Genomic DNA, 23,256 nt, shown 5'->3' with positions numbered 1-23,256 from the left:
TCCAATGACCTTTGTGCACTGCCCTGTGCGGAGTTGCCGAATTTTCTGGGTAAATTCAAAACTCGTTTGCTCCGTGAAAATTCGATTGGTAAAAAGAGAATTTGGGTGCTGGAGAAAGTAAATTTTGAGACACACCTACATACTAGCACTTTTTGTTGCTTCGACCGTCGTGCTCTCATTTTTCTCTTATACAGGGGAAATATAAGGTGAATACTAAATTCAACTTTCACGAATCAAAAAAAGTGAAAGGTCTGACCTGTGGAGCTGACCGGCGCAATGTCTCATAAAGGTATACACGTCATAGTAACGAGAAAAAAAGTGCACCGAATATGGTCTAGTGCCTTTTATGACCTAATTCATAGTTCTCGGTAATTATGTAACAAATTCAAAAAGATGACGACATTGGGTCTGTATTTAACCCACCAAGCAAATTTTTTTTTCTAATACATGTAAAGAATCGATAAGTAATAGTAGTAGTACTTATTTATTTGTCCAAGGGTTCATTCAACCGTCCTCACTAATTTATGATCGGTTTATTTACATAAAAATTATAAAATATTTAAACTTTGGCAGGAACAACTTCGTTATCTTGTAATATCCAACACAAAATAGTAAAGAGGTTAACTACTACATACGAGGGTCATCCGGAAAGTAGTACCCGTTCGTGCCGCATGAAGTGCTGACGACGCGAGTAGCCGCTGGACGAGGTCAGATAGCTTCAGTGGCTTGTCTGCCTTCTCTGAGCCAAGTTGCGTGACGCTAGCATTGCCTGTGTTGTTTCTGTGATTGTTTACAATGTTTAAAAAAATTGAGAACGCCGCCAGTTGTGAAGTGAGGGCAGTGATTAAATTCCTCAATGCAAGAAACGTTCGCCCATGTGATATTCATCGCCAATTAAAGGAGGTGTATGGAGACAATGTAATGGACGAGTCGTCTGTTCGGCGGTGGTGTCGCAACTTCAACATGGGGAGGGGGAACACACACGACGATGAGCGTTCGGGGAGACCGTCTGTCATTACAGACCAACTGGTGAGCTCAGTTGACGAATTCGTGAGGAACGATCGGCGCGTCACAATTGATGACATCTGTGAGCATTTTCCCAATGTTTCTCGAACAATTGTTCATGAAATTGTTAAACACCATCTGCATTATGCAAAAATTTGTGCAAGATGGGTCCCTCGCGTATCTCAATGAGCTGGCGGCGAAGGACTATGCAGCAGGAATACAGAAACTTGTCACACGTTATGACAAATGCCTTAATTTGCTTGGAGATTATGTTGAGAAGTAGTTTAAAGTATCCTCTTTCAAATAAAATTTTTTATGTTTGTTAATATTTACTTTTGTGTCTTTATTTCACGAACGGGTACTACTTTCCGGATGACCCTCGTATATGTGTGTGTGTACTAGTGAAACTCTTTAATACTGTTTTATATACTAGATATTACAACGTTTAAAAATGAATATTTAATTATCCGTATGTGTATACAATGAACCCGTCCGTTTTAGGTGTTTTCTGTCTTTACCTCGTGTTTTTTGCATTTATTTTGATGAATATGTATACAACGCTTACAACTAACGTTTTCCTATTTTCCATGCATAGTTGAGTAGTAATTACCATAAATTCAAAAATAAAAATACAGAATTATTCCTCTTACATATTTTCAAGATTTTTGACACTGTCAAGTTTTGGTTTTAACGCCTTTTCTTTAAATGTAACATTTCGAAAGGATTTCTACTATGATAAAACAAGATGAGGAATATTATATTAAATTTAAATTCAGCCCTTAAAAAATTTTGCTTCTGGAACCGCTGAACTGCCTTGATACATCTAAGACTCATTTTCAAGTGTCGTGGCACTGCTCTAAAAAGACTTCGACGAGTTTCTTAATGCAGCTAACGATAAAACGCTAGTGACCTTGTTGGGAATTATAAGGTGAATGCTCACTTCAAATTAAAATTACTATTTCCAATGCCAGTTAGCTTTAAAGAAGAGTTCCTTTCGCATATTAAAATTAGGCTATCATTCACGCTAGGAGAACTCACGTCATAAGGCCGTGGTTACCCATGGGTAGCCAGCCACGGCGGTACTCTCTACCCTAATGCGGATACCACAAGCATATGCGGGCTGACCTTATTAACTGCATAGAGAATTATCTAACTACACGTAAGGGTTTATCAAATAAAAATAGTTTCAAGTTAAATTACAGCGCATTTGAATTGGAAAATTAAATACACCACATGTAACAGCACATAAAATAAGTTAATTTCACACGTAAATTTGTATCATTATTTTTTACTCTGCCTACATAAAAACAAAATGAAAAAATTGCTTTAAATTTAATTCAATTATGGATCCTCACTGATATCGAGGATCATTCTAGGACATTTCTTCCAAGCAAAATTAAAAAGAAACGAAGTATTTTTGAAATTTTGAGCTTATTGGCAAACACCTGTTTTCAGCTTATTGTTTCATAACTGACTGGCACTATGCTACAAAAGATTCGAAATTTTTCAGTGGAAGGTAAAGCATTTAGATATCCCAATTTGAGGTTATTACGATTTGAACACTTCATACTCTCCCCTCATGAAATCATGATAATAGAGATACACCACTAATTTCGAACGTTTCCCAAGTAGTATGTAACACAAGAGTGATTTCTGTTACTTTAAAGACATTATATATAGATAAACGTCTTTATTGGGACGAAATTGAGACCCTTCTTCCATGTAACCCTTCGTCAAATACATTACAACAAAAATAATAATAAGAGGAAATAATAATCGATATAAAAAAGAAAAAAATGGTAAAGTCATGTTTGTATATATCGTATATAATAAAATAAATAAGCAGAAGAAGTAATTTTGCAGGAAAAACCTTAAAAAGATATATACCCTGGATATTCCGACGCACTTCGTGATTTCTGCCTATAGGGTATTATACAAATATTACATTCGGAATTTTCGCTGGCATGTTTCTCCCCGCCCACAACGCATCGAAAGCCGGTCATCTGGAGCAATGTGGCACGGGCGGTTGTAACAACCGCGGCGGTGGAATGCAAACTCTAGAAAATCACGAACGTCCTTGTAACCGACTTCCGTATAGTCGATGCTAATACTTCTGCCGATTAGCGGCTCCTATTCTTGCCTTCGTCGAGGGACTAAGGCGACGGGGGAGGGTGGGGAAGGAGGAAGTCCTGCTCTCTGTGGGGGAAACCGGTTTGAGTGGAGTGGCTTAGCGTAGTCCTCGCAAAAGCGAAGTGCATCTCCATGCACCAGTGAAACGCGGCCATTTCATTCTACGTCGCGTTGCGATTCATCGCCGTAATAATGGTCGCCTGTTGATTGCTTGTCATACCAGATAAGGAGGAAGATGCGAGGCTAGGGCTTGACTGGAGAAGGAGACGGTACTTCCGAGGGCATCGGAATGCGGTCAATAGAACTACCGCGCGTCGTGTAGCATATCGCAGGACAGCATTATGTCTTTAACCTAAACCGCGAACATGTGACCGCAGTGTCTTCTTACGGAATGCTGGCGAGGAAAATCCACGAGAATTCGGTGGGCAAGGCATTCATCGGTGTTGTTGCGGGAACAAAGTTATCGGATACTGTATTTGTAAAAGTTTTGAGAGGTAGAATTTAGGGGGTGACATTTTCGAAGCGTTGACTCATAGGAATTCAGTTTTATTATGTATGCAAGAGTACGAGAATCATATGTAATACCTTCAAATTATTTATTTGATGAATTATATACGATACGTAATTAATAATCAAAATTAGGAATTTATTGACATAAATTATGTAGCATGGTAAGATATCTTTGCACGTTTACTATGCCAAAAGCTGCGTTTCATTCCTTTTAGCATATGGAGTCCTTTGAGTTCAAGTCATAACGCCCTTCTATTTCAGCATGTGCTCTTGGTTAATACCGACTGGCTAAAGGTACAATGCCAATGACTTTAATAATATTATGAATAGGAATAAAGCTCTCAATACCCTGCAATAAAATTAAAATTAGCCTATGTCTAAGATCATTGGGCACAGGGTTTGAATAAAGGGATACGGAAGTTGCTTATTGTGAAATAATATGTTTACAGTTATTCAGAAGAAGGATTTAACTGATGAAGTATTTTTTAAAAGTATGTAGATGTCCAAGACGAATAAACGGATTCAATTCAGGTTGTCTTCCTTATCGAGTATCAGCACTTAAGTATAGCTTAAAAAATTGATAATAAACATAATAAGATCCTTTTCATGAGTAATTTTAATTGATTTTTATCATGCCGTGAACCATATAGCAATAAGTTCCCTAAGTCCGCAAATTAAGAACAAATTAAGGCGTTAACTTGCTATAGTAAAATAGCTCCACAATTCAAAAGAACCAATTAAAAAATCGGAGTAGTGAATATGATATCGAACAAGATTTTGCATTCGAACTTCAATAATTAAGTCTACAGTTTTTCTTCTTCGATTGTCCTTACCTAGAGTATCTTCTGTCCACTCCTCTCGCCTTATAATTCAAACCCTGGATGCCGCAAAACGTAACTGAAGTCTTGTCTCTCTCTTTTCCTCAACAGGTACACCAGACAGGGAGGTGGTTGCTGTTAGCCTGCGGTCCCCACTCCCCTACACAAAGATTCAGCAGTCTCAGTAGTGTAACTCAACCAGGGAAACCGTCCCCGTTCGATTCGCCGCAATGCCACCGGTGGGAGAGTTGCCGGGGACGATGCCGAAGGCGGACAGGGCCACGGGCACGACAAACCGGGTGGAGGAGATGTTCGTGGGGCGCACTGTTTTTGTGACCGGAGGCACTGGGTTCATGGGTAAGGTGCTCGTGGAGAAGATCCTTCGGATGTGTCCGGGGGTGCACCGAATACTGCTCCTCGTGAGGCCCAAGAAAGGGAAGCAACCGCAGACAAGGATGAGCGAGATATTCGCGTCACCGGTGAGTCGTGCCCGACATAGCAGATAGCGGAAGTAGGGAATGAAAGGTATAATCAAGGGAAGCCCGCTGATTAGGCTGAATTTCGACGGTGGCTAAAAACTATTTGGCTCACATAATCACGGAGTTGCAAGCATTGCCTCTCAGGGGACACTTAATTGCCTTTCAGACGGAAAATGGATTAAGAAGTGGATCATGTTATTTGGTGACTATTCTACTGTCTTATCATCCCAAGGGCCAGGGTTTGAATCCCGGATTTAGCACGCTGTATGTTGTACGCCGTACATCGGGTGAGGCGTTAGTGTTTGGACCCTCTGGCGAATTCCACTATGGGAAAGCTAATGCTGACGACGAGTTTATCTCTACCCTTCCCCTTATTGCCGGCCCCGGTTGCGGCGAGGTAACGTCCACACCTCCCAACCCAGAGGTCACGGGTTCCATGCCCGCCCAGGTTAAATTTCCTCCGCCCAGGGCATGGATGTTTGTAATAGGTGTATACGAGGTGTTAGGTGGAAGAAGGGACTAATAAATCTCAAACTCGCCCCAGTAAAAACGTTAAATGAAAAAAATAAAATAAAAAATTCCCAGGAAAATCCTACCTCTACCAAATTATCCACCAAAACTAAAATTACTTCAGTTTTCGATCGCTCTCCAATCATTTTTACTAGCATGAAGACTGAATTATGATATTATACATGTTACCCAACTTGATTAACCAGTCTAAGTTAGCTGTACGAGCATCGCATCAGATAATACTCTAAACAGATAAACTAAACTATTGAGAACTCATTTTTTTATAAAATTAAACTAAGCAGACCACTAGAATATTTCACCTATCGATAACACTAAGTGAGATGCAGATATACCATATCACTTCATTACAAAATAGCATTAAATATGGCAAGTAATGAAGAAAAGAAATAAAGATTCGTTATAAATATCTTGCCCTTATGAATCTCATTTATAGATTTGACTTTTTGGAGGAAAGCCTATACGAGGAATATACAATCCACTCTACAAAATCTACGCTTGAAACCCACTCATATTTATGCTCTTGTCTTAGCTAATCTCTACCCATTACCTCTAACGCCTCTTATCGCTTTTATGGAAAGCAGAACTCTACTGTGATGAATATATTAACGACAGCAATAACACCTAAATGGAGTTGATATTTTTCGTCTTATTATTTTCTATTACCTAATCTATATGTGAAGGAAAAGCGTTTTTGTTACCATATCACACTTACCCACTTTAAAGGAAAAGCGCGATGTGTCAATGATGAAAGAGAAATGATATTCAAGCGTGATGACAGTCTCTACGTCCAATGATAGATCCGAGGGCAAAATATTTGTAATTTCGAGAGTGGATATTCCATTGTAGGAATAAATAAGAGAACAATGGAGAAGAAGAGTCTAGTGTGCCATCTCTCTCCATATCGAGCGTACGGGGCACGTTCAATCGGGGGTACTTTCTGGTACTTCACATGTAAAAAATATATATAGCCTTATATATTTTAATATAATATAAATATAGCCTTATATATTTTTTATTCAAATAATTACAGCAAAAAAATTGGCCACGCTATTTAACATTTTATGTTTTTTTTTGGAAAAAAATGATATTTTTTATTGGACGTAAATTAGTACTAAACTTTCATGGGTTCATTTCACGAGGTTTGTGCTTTTATCGGCAAGTTAATCGTTCCGTATTATTTTCAAACCAAAGAGAAATAGTAAATAATGCCAATAGTATTTTAAGGATAATTTTTACTTGAAATTTATTTCACTAAAAGAGACAGAAAGGGATTTGCCGAAGAGGGATTAACACGCTCAACATTCATAGAGTAGGAGGGGTAGATATTTATTTACTTGTGTGATTTACTTTATTACACAGCTTTTCTAGTAATGTCAATAATAGCTTGCGGCATAATAAATTTATTTTTCTCTGCATTTTAGATGCAAATTCTTCAACAGCAAACGACCCTTGTATCCGTTTCTTTTTATTTGCAACACAACGGCGACCTTTCAGAAATTCATATTCATAGCTGTTTCGTAAAAATCTGATTTCAAGAAATATATTATTATCATTATTCAATTATACATGGTGACTAAAACGCTGTGTACATGCTCAAACATCATTGGTATCCATCTAAATTTAACATATATATCTTGCAGAAAAATACACATATAATATGAAATTTTCCATGCATTCGATTCCAATTTTCCAGTTTTTATGCATGAAATATAGAAACATTGTGACCTAAAATTACCTTTGTTCGAATTCAGGGGTTGAAAAATAGAATATTGAAATGGAATATCCATGCAAGGTTCACATTAAAACAGAAGTTGAAGTTCAAGCTGAATTGCTGGTAGATAAATAAAAACCTAATCATTGCAATTAATGCATTTTAAATTTAAATGACAACTTCATACTGAAATGTGTCTAGGATCAAATTATCACATGATAATTAATTTCAAGTTCAGAGGCTAGTAAGAAAACTACGTACGTACTCTAAGGTCTTGTAGTTCGCAAGTTGAATAAAATTACTTTTATTGTTCATTCCAAATAATAAATATGAGTTATTTTTGTTTAATTTATTGCTTTATGTCAAATATCCAATTGGACTAATTCATATTTAATTTTCCTAAAATTAAGCAAGTAGCATTAATAGCTAGAAAAAGAATGCTATTGAAAATATCGCTCCTATTATAAAAATATATATAAAAATAAAATACAAAAAACTTACCTAGTAAAATTCGACGGTGTTTCATAAAACTAAAGAAAATTGTTTTATATATTAGATATTCCATACAATAAAAAATATCTTAAATTATCTATGTACATAAACAAAGATTGTATTATTATGAAATTTACTTAACCCTGTAGCAGCAAATTACAGTACGCAAATCACAAAATATTTTCTGTTAGAGGTTGAAAATCATCAAAATAACTTGCCTAAGAACTATTATTCAATAACTTTTGTTCTGAATAAATGATATCATTGATGTCATTTATGATTTATCAATTGAGTGAGCCCTTACAAGATTTCAACTCACTATTACAAGACAAATAGCATTACTGTTATCTGTTACTAAAATTCATAACAACAAATGTTGCTTTATAATACATGCCTAGGGAAGTTTAAAATTCGATTAAATGATTGAAGACATGATTTTAAAGGTTATTCATAAATATGTTCTAAAATTTAGCTCATCAACTTAAAATATTAACCATGAATTAATTAAGTCACTTATTTTTTCTGATCATTAATTTTCGAAGGTTCATTTCCGGCAGTGAAATATAATATAAACTTGAAATGTAGGTCATTTTCCTGGGATGGCTTAAATATCAAGCATTTTCACGAAGCGTGCCCCTATGGATTTTAAGCCGGCCAAACCGGTTTATCAGCCTTAACCGGCTTCCGCGGTTCATTTCCCTCTTAAATGTTTGTTTCGTCATTTCTTCCAGCTGTTCGACCGCTTGAAGAGCGAGCACCCCGAAGCCCTACGCCGAGTGGAGGCGGTGATGGGGGACGTACAAGCGGAGGATTTGGGACTTTCCGCGGAAGACAGATCACGTGTGACATCTGAGACGTCCATCGTGTACCATTGCGCCGCAACCATCCGTTTTGATGCTGCACTAAAGCAGGCGGTGTTGTTGAACACCAGAGGAACCAGGTGTATGCTGCAGCTTGCAATGGAGATGCCCAAGTTAGAGGTTTGGAAATTAATGAAACAGGGTTGAACGTGAACTATCATCGATGGACTATTCCAAAATCACGCAGAAAGGAGAACATGTGGGAAGATAACGTTTATCGGGTTACTGACATGCGGTAATATCATATAAAAAGCATATCTTACATCTCAAAGTAACGCAGCGGAAATGGTAAAAGGTAAAAAATAGTGCTGGGAAGAGTTGGGGACTGGAATGAAAATAGGTGGAGAATTCATAAAATCATTTTTATTTGCGGATGATTAAGCTTCAGTTAGCTAGCCAGCTAAAAGAGTGCAACCCATTAGAGGAGCATTAGAATATCAGTATGATAAATATTGGATGGGAATGAGTGGGACCAACGAAGGTAAGAGAGAGAAATTTAGAGAAATAGGAAGGCCAAATTAAGCGTTACTATTAGAGGGAAATGAACTTGTGGAATATTTTATATGGAGTATGGTTTCGTGTGGTACGGAAACTTGGTCCATGAAGGAAGATGATAGGCGTGGATTGGAATTTATCGGATGTGGGTGTGGGGAAGTAAAATGGACGAAAAGAAAAGCATACTACGAGCTGCTAGGGATTGTGGGGAAGAAGAGAGGGTTTTGGGATAAATCCAAATAATTTAGGAAAGATTGATGAAGATTGGTGCATTTTGATTGGTGATGGATTTTGATTGGCGATGGACTGCTGAAGACTTTGTGTGATGGGAGGACGTTGGGATAGCTAGCCTTAAGAATAAAATAGGCATGTTGAGCGGGATGAAGAGAGCTAAAAGATATGAGGAACCAAAGATGGGTTCATGATAGTGTGTGGTTGTTCCGTGTTAGGTGAGGATTATATATATATATATATATATATATATATATATATATATATATATATATATATATATATATGGTTAGCGTGCGGACATCGAAAACCTATCAAAAACACTAAACGATAATTTTAATCTTGGAATAACTTGGATGGATGTTAACGAAAAATGTTAGTATAGATTAATTAATTAAAATGTTTGCAAATGTCAATAAAAATGTTGTCTGGAACGCGTAGAGCAGTAGCAAACCTAGAAAACTTCTTAAAGTTTGGGAGACTCTTTCATGCATGAACGAAATATTTTTAAATCTTTTTCCCACAAAGAAAATGAATATCATGTTCCATTTTAAAATAAATGCACTGATTTAGAGAGCGCAACTTATCCTACGATAATTATTTTATCTTGGGACAATAGGTATTTAAAATTAGTGTCGGGCAACGAGTAATATGTATTTTGAATTCTAAGCAACAATATTTCCCAATACACGGGGTCTCCCTTTGACTTTGAACCTGATATGGAGTAAATTAAACAATTAATTTTTTATTTAGACAGCATAAATGACAGCAGAGTAAATTATTGTGCTCCTCCCCACATAATTTCATAGAAGGGAATCTTGGTTCTGGCAGGATAAGTATAAATGTGGAAAAGATTTAGTAAACACGAGGTGCCCGATCATGAGTTTGTGCAGTTAAATGGGAGAGGTAGGGTGAGGAATTTGTGGACTACGTATGAAATAATGAAGACTGATTACACCAGCAATAGATAAGTATAAAAGAAATGTACTTCGATGATTCACTCATGTTAGCATCATGGATTATTTCGGGTGAATACACCAAATATACACAAGAGAAAAGGTAATGGAGGACAGGAAAGGGGAGATTAAGAGCCATAGTTTGATGTGATTGAAAAGGCTCTCAATACGAGTAACATTGGAAGTAACAGGAATAAAAAATCAAATATAAGTGAGTTTGAATGTGACAGAAGTGAAAAAAGTATGCAAGGGTATTTAAGCCATGGAAGAAATTATTATAAGAGTAATTTTCCTGGCGTTACCTAAAGAGAAACCTTTTCTCGGAAGCTTCTATCCCGTAAGGGAATGACTTATTAATGAAATTATAACTTAATTGAAAGACCACACAGTCAACTTAAATGATGCAAATTTTGATAACGTGAACAAGGAAAAAGTCTCCAAAATATTTTCATGCCGATGTAGAATAGATACGTTTTTGTATAAATTTCCTCCTTAAGTAATGAATTTCAAACATTCCAGTTGAAAAAGGTTCATAGAGACTCCTTATTTTATCAACTTTAAAATATCAATCAATACATAAAGAAAGTGATAAATAATTAAATTAAAAACCAATCAGTCTGTGGTCAGCGTATCTGCGCTATTATTCTTTTGAACATGCAAAAACTAAAATGTAATAATTATCTGTTGATTTCGTGACACATTTTACTACTGTCTCATCAACATTTCATAATACTTCATAGACCCACATAGCCAGAAATAGTTGGCATTATATTCTGCTGACTTAACTGCCTCCGAAACCCTTAACAGTTTCTTCATTTCAAATAATGGATGGTCTGGATAAATAGAAAAGTATCCGCGTTTCCATTTTCTCTTATAATTATTGAGTATGCTGCCTTTCACTTTCTCAAAGAAAATCGATCTTCAAGTGAAAGGAAACTCCCGATGACTAAATGTAATGATCATTTTTTTTCAAATATATTGCAATGATCATGTACGTGTTTTGTTTCAAAACAAGTAAATGAGCAATAAAGGTTTAATGTTTTCGGATCTCGATTCGCAGTCGGGGCACGCGCGCATGCGCGTTCAGGATGTAACATTGTCCCCGTTGTTCCAGCTGGCCTCTTAAGGTTCGTTATAAGCTCTGACTATTTGCCGACGACTTTTTCCTGAAAATTACATCATTGGGGAAATCCTTTTCGCCGAAGCCTGTTTTGTGAATTCGCCTTGTAGGTGGCGCAATTCTTACAAATGTGAGTCTGAGCGAATTGAAATAACCCGTGAAATTTTAGGTTTGGTTCAAACTGACCAAGTAAATTTCAAAGATAACTTAATTTTTTACAAAACAGGTATCTTAATGTATCTCTCAATTTCACGCTGCCGGTAATTTTTATTGATTTATGGATAAAAAGTAGAATGAAAATCTATGCTTACTGAACGATTAATTTTCCAATTTATTCAAAAAAGAGGAACGATTTGTAGCTTCTACATGTCTAGGATTTGGATTCGAGCCCCGGTGGTGGCTGAATTTAGAGTGGTATTTCTATCCCTGTTTGGATGCCAGGTGGAGAGCATTTCAATTGAAGTTCGCTGTCCGTCGGATGGGACGATTGACTGTGGACCCCTCGGCGCCTTTTGTAAAGAGTAGGCTAATAGCGTAGCCGAATTTCTCTCCACCCTTTCCTCCTCCCAAACTAATGCCGACTCCAGGTTTCTCTCCATCATTCCCTGAAAATTCTACCTCCACTAAGGTATCACCTATTCAAAGAGGTGCAAAAATTCGTAGCCGTTGGCCCCCTATAACAACTACTAACGTTCAACTTACTCACATGGTATGATAATGAGAAAATTTTCACATCGAGGAAACCTATATCCACATAACACATATTTTCTTTCAAATAATTTTAAGAATATGCCTAGACACTGGAGAAGTCTGTAACTGTTAGAATAGGTATCGGTATGAGATGAGGACAGGGAATTGAGAAAGCATGAAGCAAAAGATTAATGGAGGAAATATAGATGCATTCGGTAGGGAAGCTTCAGGTGAAATGGGAATACTCATAGTAGAGAATAATGGTGCTATAATTAAGAGCAATATAAAAGTTTGGGGGGTTTATCCAGTGCGTAAGAGCAGTAGAATTAAACATTAAGGTAGGAAGTAAAGTTTTAAACACTAATCAGGACAGCAAAGATTATTATCAGTAGAAATTTAAGTAAAACCAAAGAAATTAATACTTATTCAGTTTTACATGCTGAAAAAGAATGATGCGGTGGAATTACTAGGTGGTGCATACGATTTAAAAAAATAAATTTTAAAGTTTGAGGATGGAGAAAATTATGCTATAGGAGTGAGTAAATGATGGTACCATGCATACGTACTTAAAAACGGTTTATTATGATTGTAAGATGTTTGATTACTTAGTTTCGTGTCAGAAAGAAAAGTAGAAGTACCCTGGGCCTGTCAAAACTTTCCTTAATCACTAGGATACTTTTTATTAATGTTAAATGCCTTCTAAATTTTGTCACGTTCTTACCCCGGTATCAAGCTTGGATAAAAATTCTGCGCTCGTGTGGGTCAAATCCGCTCAAAATATTACTTATAATGATGACGTGAAATTATTTCAGGCATTCGTCCACGTGTCCACAGCTTATTGTCATTTGGATCAGGAGATTCTTTTAGAGAAACCTTATCCACCTCCAGCTGATCCTCACAAGATAATTAAGTGTATGGAGCTGCTCGAAGACAATATTGCAGAATCTATGACGAAAACGTGAGTGTTTGACATTGAAAATCAGTGATCACCTTTTCAAATGCTGCGTGAAGAATGTACTAGCAGGTGTTTCATGCTTTTTATTCGCCTCAATGGGCACATAACTCTTTTATGCTGGAGTAAAAAAAGTGTGATTTTTCGCATGAAATGTGAATGGATAAGGATCGGTCGAAAATATAGTAGTGTGGATTTCACATTGACTGTTGTTTATATTTATTACCTGTGAATGGAAAAACTAACCTTGATCCGCTTTCTGCTGACATTAACACAAAACTTGTCTTCGGGCAAAAGTTTTCATTTTAACGAGCATTAATACCTAAATATATTGGATAATCCTGTATCAAGAAGCTAAATGTTTCAATCTTCAAACATTTTTCAAAGCTACAATTAATCATTCAAATCAAAATGACACAATGTTTATGGGCCGCTAATTTTATTCCAAAAGTCATATTTCTAAATTATACATACAGGTATTCAAACTACGCATACGTTCTAGACGGCATGCATAATTTTTCTCCGTGTGTTTTTTTTCTTGAGAATCCTTGGAAAACTCCCGAACACCTATGCCTTCACCAAAGCGCTGTCCGAAGGTCTTGTCGTCGAATATATGGACAAACTTCCAGTTATTATACTCAGGCCTTCAATAGGTAAGTTTAGGTAAACTGTAGAGAACTTTATTTTAGTGGTTGACTTCTTCAAAATCAATAATAAGCTACTTTATCTCTCTTACCTAAGAGTAAGTAACGAGAATGATCAAGAAATGTATTTTTGATGAATCACTGTTAAAATATGAGGTAACTTTACTGTTGTGTTTTCACTTTTTTTAAATTAGATTTTTCAATTTTTAAATTAAAATGTATGACAAAAACGATCAATTGAGCATTAAACAACGTCACAAATGATTATAAAAGGATAATATCTTTGTTTATATTTACCCGGTCGCCACTCAGGAACATTTCCTCCCAATTATTCTATCACATTCATCAATCTGTCTAAAGTTCTCCTTGAAGGATGTGTATTTTAATGGACAAAATATAGGTTTATTTTCTATTTACGTTTAATGCGTTTTATTGTGGTCATACCCATAGTAATACCCATTTGGAAGGAGCCTATACCAGGATGGACCGACAACCTCAATGGGCCGATGGGACTTCTAATAGGGGCCGGTAAAGGCGTCATAAGGACCATGTACTGCGATTCCAGAGGTCATGCGGACTTTATACCTGTAGACGTTGTAGTCAACGCCACATTGATGTTGACGTGGGATTTCGTAACAAAAAAGTAAGTACTAATACGTCGATTTAGTATGGAACTTACAATGTATATAATAAAAATGAAATAAATTATCCCTGAAAGACTAGGTAAGCAAAACTTAGGGTCAAGTGTAATGCCCTTACCTGCATCAAACGGTGAACTAATACCATTGACGTTCGCCATAGGATCATAAATCTTCTATGAAGGCGATCTTCAGGATGACCATAATTTCAGTGTTCTTACACCATGTTGGTATCAATAAAAGTCACGCTGATAAACTGCTGAGGTAATAGTTTCCATTTTTGCTCTCAATTTGGTCATTATGTGCCTTTATTACGTCTTCTTTGCATTCTTATTTCCTTTACCAATTGATTATTATTATTTGACAGAAATTTTCTTTTGAACTTCACTAAAACAGGGAATCATTCCTTTTCTATAGTCCTAGATTTAATTTGACGCAGTTTTCCACGTGACTCTCCGGTGTGTTAACCCTGTCACGCCTCTGCGCCTATTCGGCGATTGGAGTTTGGCATTTTATCCTTTGTTTCTCTGCTCCAGATGTAAATAGGCCACGCTGATATCACGGGCTCTACTACGTGAAAATTATTATTTTGTAATAGCATCCACGATTACCTCCATCGCTCCGGTTCTCAGCGTAGCATTTATGTGTTTCCCCACCTTTTTTGAACTTGTCTGCTCTGTGCATAGGAGCCAAACAAATTCTGGAAAAGTATAATTAAATTTTTAAGGTACAAGCAAAAGATAGATTAAATTGCTTTTGAATTGACTTTCTTCACCCAATGATCACTTTACCTGCAATGTTTATTTTATTACTAAATGGGCCAAGAGGCAATAAAGGCAATATAACATATAATGGCCCTCAAAGTATTCTAATATCTTCCTCGAGGGGCGTACGCCCAATGTTGGGAACCACCGTTTCATATCTGCCACGGGTATCTAAGTTGAAACGACTTCAAAGTCACTCAGGGTTTCTTTTGCTGCATTGCCGGCCCTATCCTTTTCGGAAGGATTTAATTTCCTGACCAAGAGACCATGAAGAATAAGGGCAGAAGATGGTTTGTACTCCGCTCATGGAATCTGAGGAGAAAGGAAAATCTTTACTCCGTTTAATATTTCTTATTACCATATTTATGGAAAAAAGAGTAAACTCAGTTCACCATGGATTCAGCTTTATTTTCAAGACTCCATGATATGACTATACGATGGCAAACGCACAAGCTGAATTCGCCATATTAATGGATAAATGCACCCACTCGCGCGAGGTGATCAATGGTCGATCTATCTCATCGAAAGACTCATTTGATTCTTGATAGTGTTTCGCCACTCCAAATGTCAAACGAACTGGCCTTTAATTTTTTCTCTGCAATCAAACAAAACAGGCAGCTGGTGGGGGAGATAGAGTGGTAATCACACGGGTTCGACATGCCTCCGTCATGTTTGATTTTGGGAAGAGCTGCAGATTTCCTTTCGATCTGAGGGATGCCACATATGGTCCATGTTTGGTTAATGGACGTAATGTAAAGACTATTCTTCTGGAGTATTCCAATGAAAGTCGTTGTGGGTGCCGCCTAATACGGTGTACGTATTTCGGAAGTGTGCTATGATAGATTTGAACTTCAACAAATAAAAAGCTTCGTTGTATGCGCACTTTGTGGGTCCATCATTCAAGACTAAAGGCAAGTCTTATCAACAATCATTTACGCCCGAAATGAAGTCGGTGTATTTTGAACTACCACATGACTCTTCCAGGGCAGATCGAAGGGCTTTCCAATTTTCTTGGGGGATATCAACATCGTCCCAGTAAACTTTAAAATGATGTCTTTCCAGGGAGGGGATCTTGAGATTCCATCGCCATGTTCCACACCCGTGAGTGGGGGGGGGATTGATCCAGTGATTCATTCTTGAAACAAAATCGTTCCAGGAAGCTGTTTCACCTCGATGTTTTTTCAAGCTCGCGCTCTCAGCCGACGGAAAGCGGCTGAGCTCGTCGCATTGGGTAATACGTCCAAAATCCGCAAGACTCGCTTTCCCAGGAAACAAGCCCCCGAGCACTACTGGTTCCACCACTTGGGAGACGAAACCGGACGACCTCGATACATTGTAATGTCTAGATTGATGGAAAATTGTAAAAACCTCATTATTTTATATTACGTAGTAGCTATTGTTATTGGTAGGTGTAATTGAGCTTCTTACAGCCTTTTCATGAATAACTATCTGAAATAATTTTCCTTCAGCCGTAAAAGGTTTAAGCTGTCGTTATGCAAAAATTACAATTCATCTCAGAAAACTCTGCCAATTGACTGCGGAAAATCTAATGGTCTTCACGGATAAGGTGTACGAAACATCGAAACCGCTTTCTTTGGCAAGAAAAATGGGAAAGTAGTCACTCTCACGCAGATCGCCGTGCTCCAGCAGTCTAGCTTTCGTTGCCAGACTGCTCTATCAATGGAGGAATAATCGACACCGACTCTATTGCGTAGTTTTTCCCAATTTTGATTAAAATAAGTAGAAAATCTTCAATGAAAGTAGATAAAATTCATCCTCCATGTGTGATTCGGGCCCTTTACGTAAATATGCTTTCGGACACCGCCTACGTTTGAAATGGGCTGTTGAAATGAACTTGATAGGGGAAAAGGGTTTCCTGATTGGCAGCAGCTCTTCCACTTTGGACTCAATGTTTACAGGTATCGTCGAGCATCTAAATTTTAGAACCATTTATAATCCCCCAGTCAACTATCAAATGAGTTTCTTGCGAGCAAATACACCAAGGATTCAAAACTTTTGATATAATTATATATTTTTGATAGAACGTCCAAATAAAAGAGCCATAAAAAATATATGTGCAACACAAGTCTGAATATTTTACATATTGAATTAATCACTATACCGTAAAAAAAGATCTCCAAATAGTGGAATAACAATCGATGTTATATTTCAAATGATTTTATGAATGCATCTTTGTCTTGAATTAATGGTTACTTTATTTATGTATTCTTACATCTAGTAGTTTAATAGTAGCTTTATGGGAGGCGACCAGCAGCTAAGGTTCTTTTCACCATGAGCGATGGAAGGGAAAAGAGGAAGGATGGAGAGAAACCCGGCGTCGGCATTAGACTACTCTTAACGAAAGGCACCAAGGGGTCCGCAGTTTAACGTACCATCCAGACGGACGGCGCACTCACTTAAAGTGCTCTCCACAAAGCACCTCAAGTAGGGATCAGAATCCTACTGAAAAAATCTGTCAAAAATATAGGGTTCAAACCCGGGTCTCTTGGTGAAAAGCCTTTACTTCAATCAACGCACCATCTTTACCCCCACCAAAAAAAGTCCATCAATTATTATCGATTAACAGAAACTACAAGGGATTATGTTTCACCACTTTATTTAAACTATTGCTCAAACAGTTGATCCTCGCCAACCATTTAGGCTATGGCTATTCAATTGTCTTCTTTTTATTTATAAATCATCATTGATATACCATGTTGCTAATTTTGCTCTCAAATGCAAACCTCGATCATAGGCCGAAGGATCCAGAGAAGCGGGTGTACAACTTGACCTCGAGTTCCGAACATAAAATTTCCTGGGAGGAGATATTGGACATCGGAAAAGCAGTATCCAAGTATATTCCCTTGAATGGAATCGTATGGTATCCGGGAGGAAGCATGAAGCGGTCCAAAACTGTCCATCTTATTTGCGTGTTTCTATTCCACACCATCCCAGCCTACGTCCTTGACGCCCTCATCATGCTGTCAGGACACAAACCAGTGTAAGTAGCACACAAACGTTCTTCAAGATGTTTCCAAAGTTCCTTAGAATAAAAGATTGTCACAGCCATATTATTGGATGAAAACAGGAGTTCTACAATTTTTATATCGTGAGATTCCAGACTCAATTCCTACCATGGTGTAATATAAAGTCATGAGTTTAAGGATTCTGAAGACTTAGTTTAATATAGCCAACCCATCTTCCATATCAATGCTATTTTTTCTTGCGATCCTATGATCCTCCTTTGTGACGTGTCCCTTTGAATGAACTAAGAATTCGTCTTCAAGACAATATTTTTATTAAAGTAGTTCTCCCGAACTAAAGCGAAATATTAGTATACAGCCCAATTTTTATATTTCAACAGATTTATAAGATTGGAGTAATCCAATCTAAATTCTTGTTGAATTTCATCAACAAAACTATAGGTGAAACTTAAAAAGAAGGAAATTCAATGCATGCGAAGAATATGTCAGCAGTCAAATTATTTTATCATGAAATATGTTTCAGGCATGAACAATATTAAACAAAATCAATCAAATATTTCAAATTGTATTCAGACAATAGTAAACTTAAGTGTCTGCTTGGCATTGATCATAATGAATCTATAATGAAAATATAAATAGTAAATATAACAGTAACGATATTTAAACAGTAACTTTGAAACGCTAATATTCAAATTGTACTTTAAATTGCTCTTCACAGCCTTTAAAATTGCTGCTTTTCATGGCAAAAACGCGTGGAAGTCTTCACATTAATTGTATGTGATTTTGAGTATACTCACTTGAATTTTGGGCTAATATTGATCTACCCCTGATTTCTTTTTTTTAAACCACACTTAATAAGCCATACTGAAAATTTGTTCGCCAGCTACATTGTACACCAACATTGACAATAATTGAATGTCAACATTATTCTGCAGAACTTGAATCAGTCGACCTCTGATAGAAGGGCATTGTTTAATTGGGGCCTCTATGAAAGTTCGCAATACTTAGCTTTGTAACTTGTTTATAAAAAAGGCATTGCACTTCGTGAAATATTTTATGATTTTCTAATTCCACCTATTTCCGTATCTCCAATCAATACTAAGAGAAAAATAATTACAATTAGCTCACTCATCTAGAAAGAGGTCTTAAACTGCAGGTGTCTCTCTCAAAAACGGTACTCTCCCAAATTCTTATACTTTTTTTTCACCACATGCTACATGTTTTCCAATGTTAGGATCACTAAACAAAAGGAAGAAACTTGTGACTTCATTATGGACTATTGTAAATTGTAAATCTGGTATTTTTCAACTCCATCATCAACCAATATCAGCTCACTCGCAATAACTAAGCTTTCTCACTCCGGATTTTTTATTTGAAGAAAGCTGAATACTTTCTGAAGTTCCTCATTTCGTTTTATAGCTTCAATATATATATCACAATTTCTGAATTAATTTTTTACTTTTTTTCTAACATGTTTAACGCATCTTCACAGGTTCTTAGCATATATTTAGCATTGAAGGATTCCCCACACGGTAAACTTAGACCTAATCTTAAACTTAAAAGTGGAAAACCGCAGATATTTTTAATTGTTAATTTGAGTAAAAATGTTTTAGTATTAAAAAATATTGTCAAAAACGTGTCATCAAAAAATTCAATTTAAAAAGGTTAAAATATTGACCTGAGAATAAAATTGTTATTGCTAGATCCAATCGCTTTGGATTATATATATACCGCCTTAAATAGATTTACAATTTTAAATGCAACATCCTTGACCTACAAACCGCGTGATTTTCAAATTCTCACAGAGAAGGAAGCGCCAAATAAGCCAAATTCCGGGGGGGTGTCAAACATAACTCTAGTGGACCAAACTGAAACTGATTCAGGCAAATATAGTGTTTAATTCTATTCTAAAGTTTAAAAAAATAACTCTTATAACGATGGACAGAAATTTAAATCTGATAGCTGGTATCCTTTTTGTGAGCGACAGTTTGCAAACAAAATGCGCGATGAAATCTACTGCTCCAAAATATTCCAGCCGTAAGCTCCTTAACAGCTGTTTTTCCTCCCACCCATACAGGCTTCGGCGGGTCCAGGCACGGATCACCAAAGGGTTCGAAGTGTTCGAGTATTACGCCAACAGAGTGTGGGAGTTTAGGAACGACCACCTGGTGGAGATGAGGGAAGTGCAGAACGAAAAGGAATACGAGGATCTCGTGATCGATGGCAAGAACATGGATATGTACGACTACTTCGAGAAGTGCACGTTGGCGGCGCGGCTGTACCTGCTCGGAGAAACCCTGGACACTCTCCCAGCCGCCCGCAGGCACCTCAAAGTGTGAGTAAGCAGCATACCGTCCCGAATCGGTGAACGCGCAATCCTTCGCGTTAAAGTGGTATGGTCTGTTTTTCCGCCCGCAGACGCCGCGCCAACCCGACCGTGTCGGAGCAACTAGTCCAGGCTTTGGCGTCGTCAGCAGACCTCGGCCGCTCGATTGCGTCTCCTCAACACTTATTTCTCCCACCCTCCCATAACTGTGTTCCTCTTTCCCCCTTTGAAAGTATGGACAATCTCATTTCGGAAATGAATCCTGTAAGGATATACCTCTACATTAGGCATACCCGATTGCTTACTTTGAATTGAACATACTTGACATACGTTACATTGATCATACTTTCTCCCGAGCGAATAGTGAAAAAGCAGTCTTGCGTCACCGATAATTTATCGAAAATCTTAAAATAGGGAGTCTAAAAATGTTGAAATTTCAATTCTTTGATCCCCTTATCGATATCGCCTCGTTTTTGCATTCCATTGTATGCCTATTTTACGATACTACCCGCTATTTAGCATTATATAGTATTTCTCCAAGATTCAATAGAATTTAAATTGTATTTTTACCATATTTTATATTTTGGACTTATAGAAGATTGAGAAACAATCGATCTATAATCAATCAATCTGCTAAAGATGATTCCCACACTCCGAAACGGTTCCAATCAGCGTTCAGTCAATAACAAGGGACAAGAATAATGAATGCAATATGCTTGCCGCAGCTAAAAAAGTGATATGATCGACTTTATCATCGGCCTTCTTATTTCAAAATGCATGGTGCGTCAACATAACTTTCTTTAATGAAAGTGTTTTACGTTTAAAAAAAGGAAGCTATGTTGCATTGTAAAAGAAGGAAGGTAGCAGTTATTTTAATTTGGCTAGTATAGTCGGAGCGTTAAAGATACCAATTTCTGTCATAAGCGAAGTAAAAAATACCCAAAAAGGTTTTGTAAATTTTCACTGAGTTTGATTCCTCTAAACTTAGCATCCAACTTAGCGTCACAGATCAATATTTTTTTTCAACTAAAAAAAATACTCCTTTGATTCCTATGATCCACTCATTTTTTCATTATTGAAAAGTTAGACTCTCTAGGTGTAATAGACGTGAAAAAAATGACTAAATGGGTTTCAGGCGCAGTAAATGTGCTATCAAATTTAAGAAGCAAATAATGTGTTAATTTAGTTCAAAATTTGTTTCAATTTCGTTTGCAGAATTTAACCATTAGGTTATATTACTAGTTCTAAAGTTTGCCGTGCAAATCACTACGAAGATTTGAAGTTGTATCAAAGAACGGAAGTCAAAACTTTACATGGAAACCGAAAAGAAAGAGCCTAAGAAGTCCAATTTTTTTGTAAAATTTTAAATGCTTTACGGGTGCCAAACTTTACTGATTTTGTGTAAGCGCTAATATATGAAACTTAAACCCTTGTAATTTTGTGTTTTATTATTAGTCTCTTGGGTGAATTTCATTTCAAATATTATTATTCAATTCTTATCACTAAAATAATTCCTTGTTTGTATAATTGCCTATTCGTCTAAATTAAAATTTCAGGAATCATATAAACATTTTAATGCTAATGAAGTTGCCAGGAAAAATACTTAGAATTTCTGCACTTAAATTATCACTTATAGATTATTTGGAGGAAATATACATATTTATTGTTAATATTTATTTTTTGTAGGATGTACTGGGTGGACAGGATAACAAAGGCCGTGCTGATGGGGCTTCTGGTCTGGTTTTTCTTCTCCATGGCTCCGCCTACGGCCCAAACCATCCGGGAGATAACTGAAGAAATGAGTCAAATGTTTTTTTCAATGTTCAGAAGAACAGTAATACCTCTGCCTGGCGCCACACCGGTGCCTGCTTCAAGCTCGCCTTAGCTTAGGAGGGCTGAAGCGCATTTATTCAATGGCTACAGAAGACGACAATGAACCTCAACTTTATTATTTTTTTAAGTTTTTCTTGACAAATTTCACAGAAAAAATGTATGCATCCTCTCTAAAAAGAATTTTGGTATCTTCAACCTTGCCCGGATACCTTTGGGTAACCTTATGGATGATCAAGATGGTTAAAATGAACATTATCAGCCACTACTTGGTGGAATCACTACATGTTAAGAAAAAATAGTAAAAAGAACACTTCATTAATATTCCTGCAGAAATGTGAGCGGGATGCAACAAGGTTTTATTTTCACTACATTTTCAAGAATAAGATGGTAACCTCACATTCCTGTCTAGAGGAAGTTCCCATCTCATTAAATGTTTTCACATCACTGTATAAAATCTTCATCGGTATGAAAAGGCATGCCTCCAGGCTGTCATATATCATAGATTTAATCATCATTCGGCCTATATCTATTGGAGGCTACAATAAAAGTAAGTTACCTATTGGATTATCATTGTACCTAAAGGTTACATTGAATGGTCTAACATAGAGAGTGATTAAATCTCAATCGCACCGTAGCTGAGTCCATAACACTATAAACTCAGCAATAATGAAAGCATCACAATTTTTATTCACATTTGCCTTGTGAAATCTGATGCAACATATTTTGTTTCGTATGATACTAGTTTTGTACGATCATTACGACCGTATATTTTGCATTTTAGCGAATTAATGTGATATGTTATATCGATATATTTACATGGATTAGAGTATAAGTGAATTTTGTTACTAAACATTAAAAATATAAAATATATATCTTTTTCTTTGAGTTATTCAAATATTAACGACAGTCTACATAATGTATGATGAATTTCACTTCTCCCGAACTATTTATTAAATGAATAGATTTTTATGCAGAAGTTGTCATTGTGGATCGCGGCAGACTGCAAATTGGCTCACCATTTACTGCTAGTAAATAGGTAAGGAAACTCTGGAAATGAGAAAAAAGGGAGGAGTAATGAGATGCGGCG

The 23,256-nt window shown here is 36.7% G+C and overlaps 1 protein-coding gene across 4 annotated transcripts in view; it reads left to right on the top strand.

Moving 5' to 3' along the window:
* Positions 1-23,026, top strand: part of LOC139687680 (putative fatty acyl-CoA reductase CG5065) — a 41,060-nt gene extending 18,034 nt beyond the window's left edge. For 3 of the 4 annotated variants that reach the window (XM_071584926.1, XM_071584929.1, XM_071584927.1), the window contains exons 2-9: positions 4,575-4,942; positions 8,408-8,656; positions 12,841-12,986; positions 13,524-13,633; positions 14,075-14,267; positions 17,782-18,027; positions 20,088-20,345; positions 22,023-23,026. In XM_071584926.1, the coding sequence (XP_071441027.1) occupies positions 4,694-4,942; positions 8,408-8,656; positions 12,841-12,986; positions 13,524-13,633; positions 14,075-14,267; positions 17,782-18,027; positions 20,088-20,345; positions 22,023-22,221 (1,650 nt within the window). In that variant the 5' untranslated portion in view covers positions 4,575-4,693 and the 3' untranslated portion in view covers positions 22,222-23,026. Of the gene's footprint in view, positions 1-3,532; positions 3,557-4,574; positions 4,943-8,407; positions 8,657-12,840; positions 12,987-13,523; positions 13,634-14,074; positions 14,268-17,781; positions 18,028-20,087; positions 20,346-22,022 lie in introns of those variants that run through there. The other variant, XM_071584928.1, reaches the window with a different exon arrangement.
* The last annotated feature ends 230 nt before the right edge of the window (positions 23,027-23,256 follow it).

Source organism: Hetaerina americana, unplaced genomic scaffold, assembly GCF_022747635.1.
Source record: "Hetaerina americana unplaced genomic scaffold, ioHetAmer1.1.p SCAF_2, whole genome shotgun sequence".
Classification (NCBI taxonomy): Eukaryota; Metazoa; Arthropoda; class Insecta; order Odonata; family Calopterygidae; genus Hetaerina; species Hetaerina americana.
Note: the sequence above shows the minus strand (reverse complement) of the source record. Positions and strands in the feature narration are given on the sequence as shown.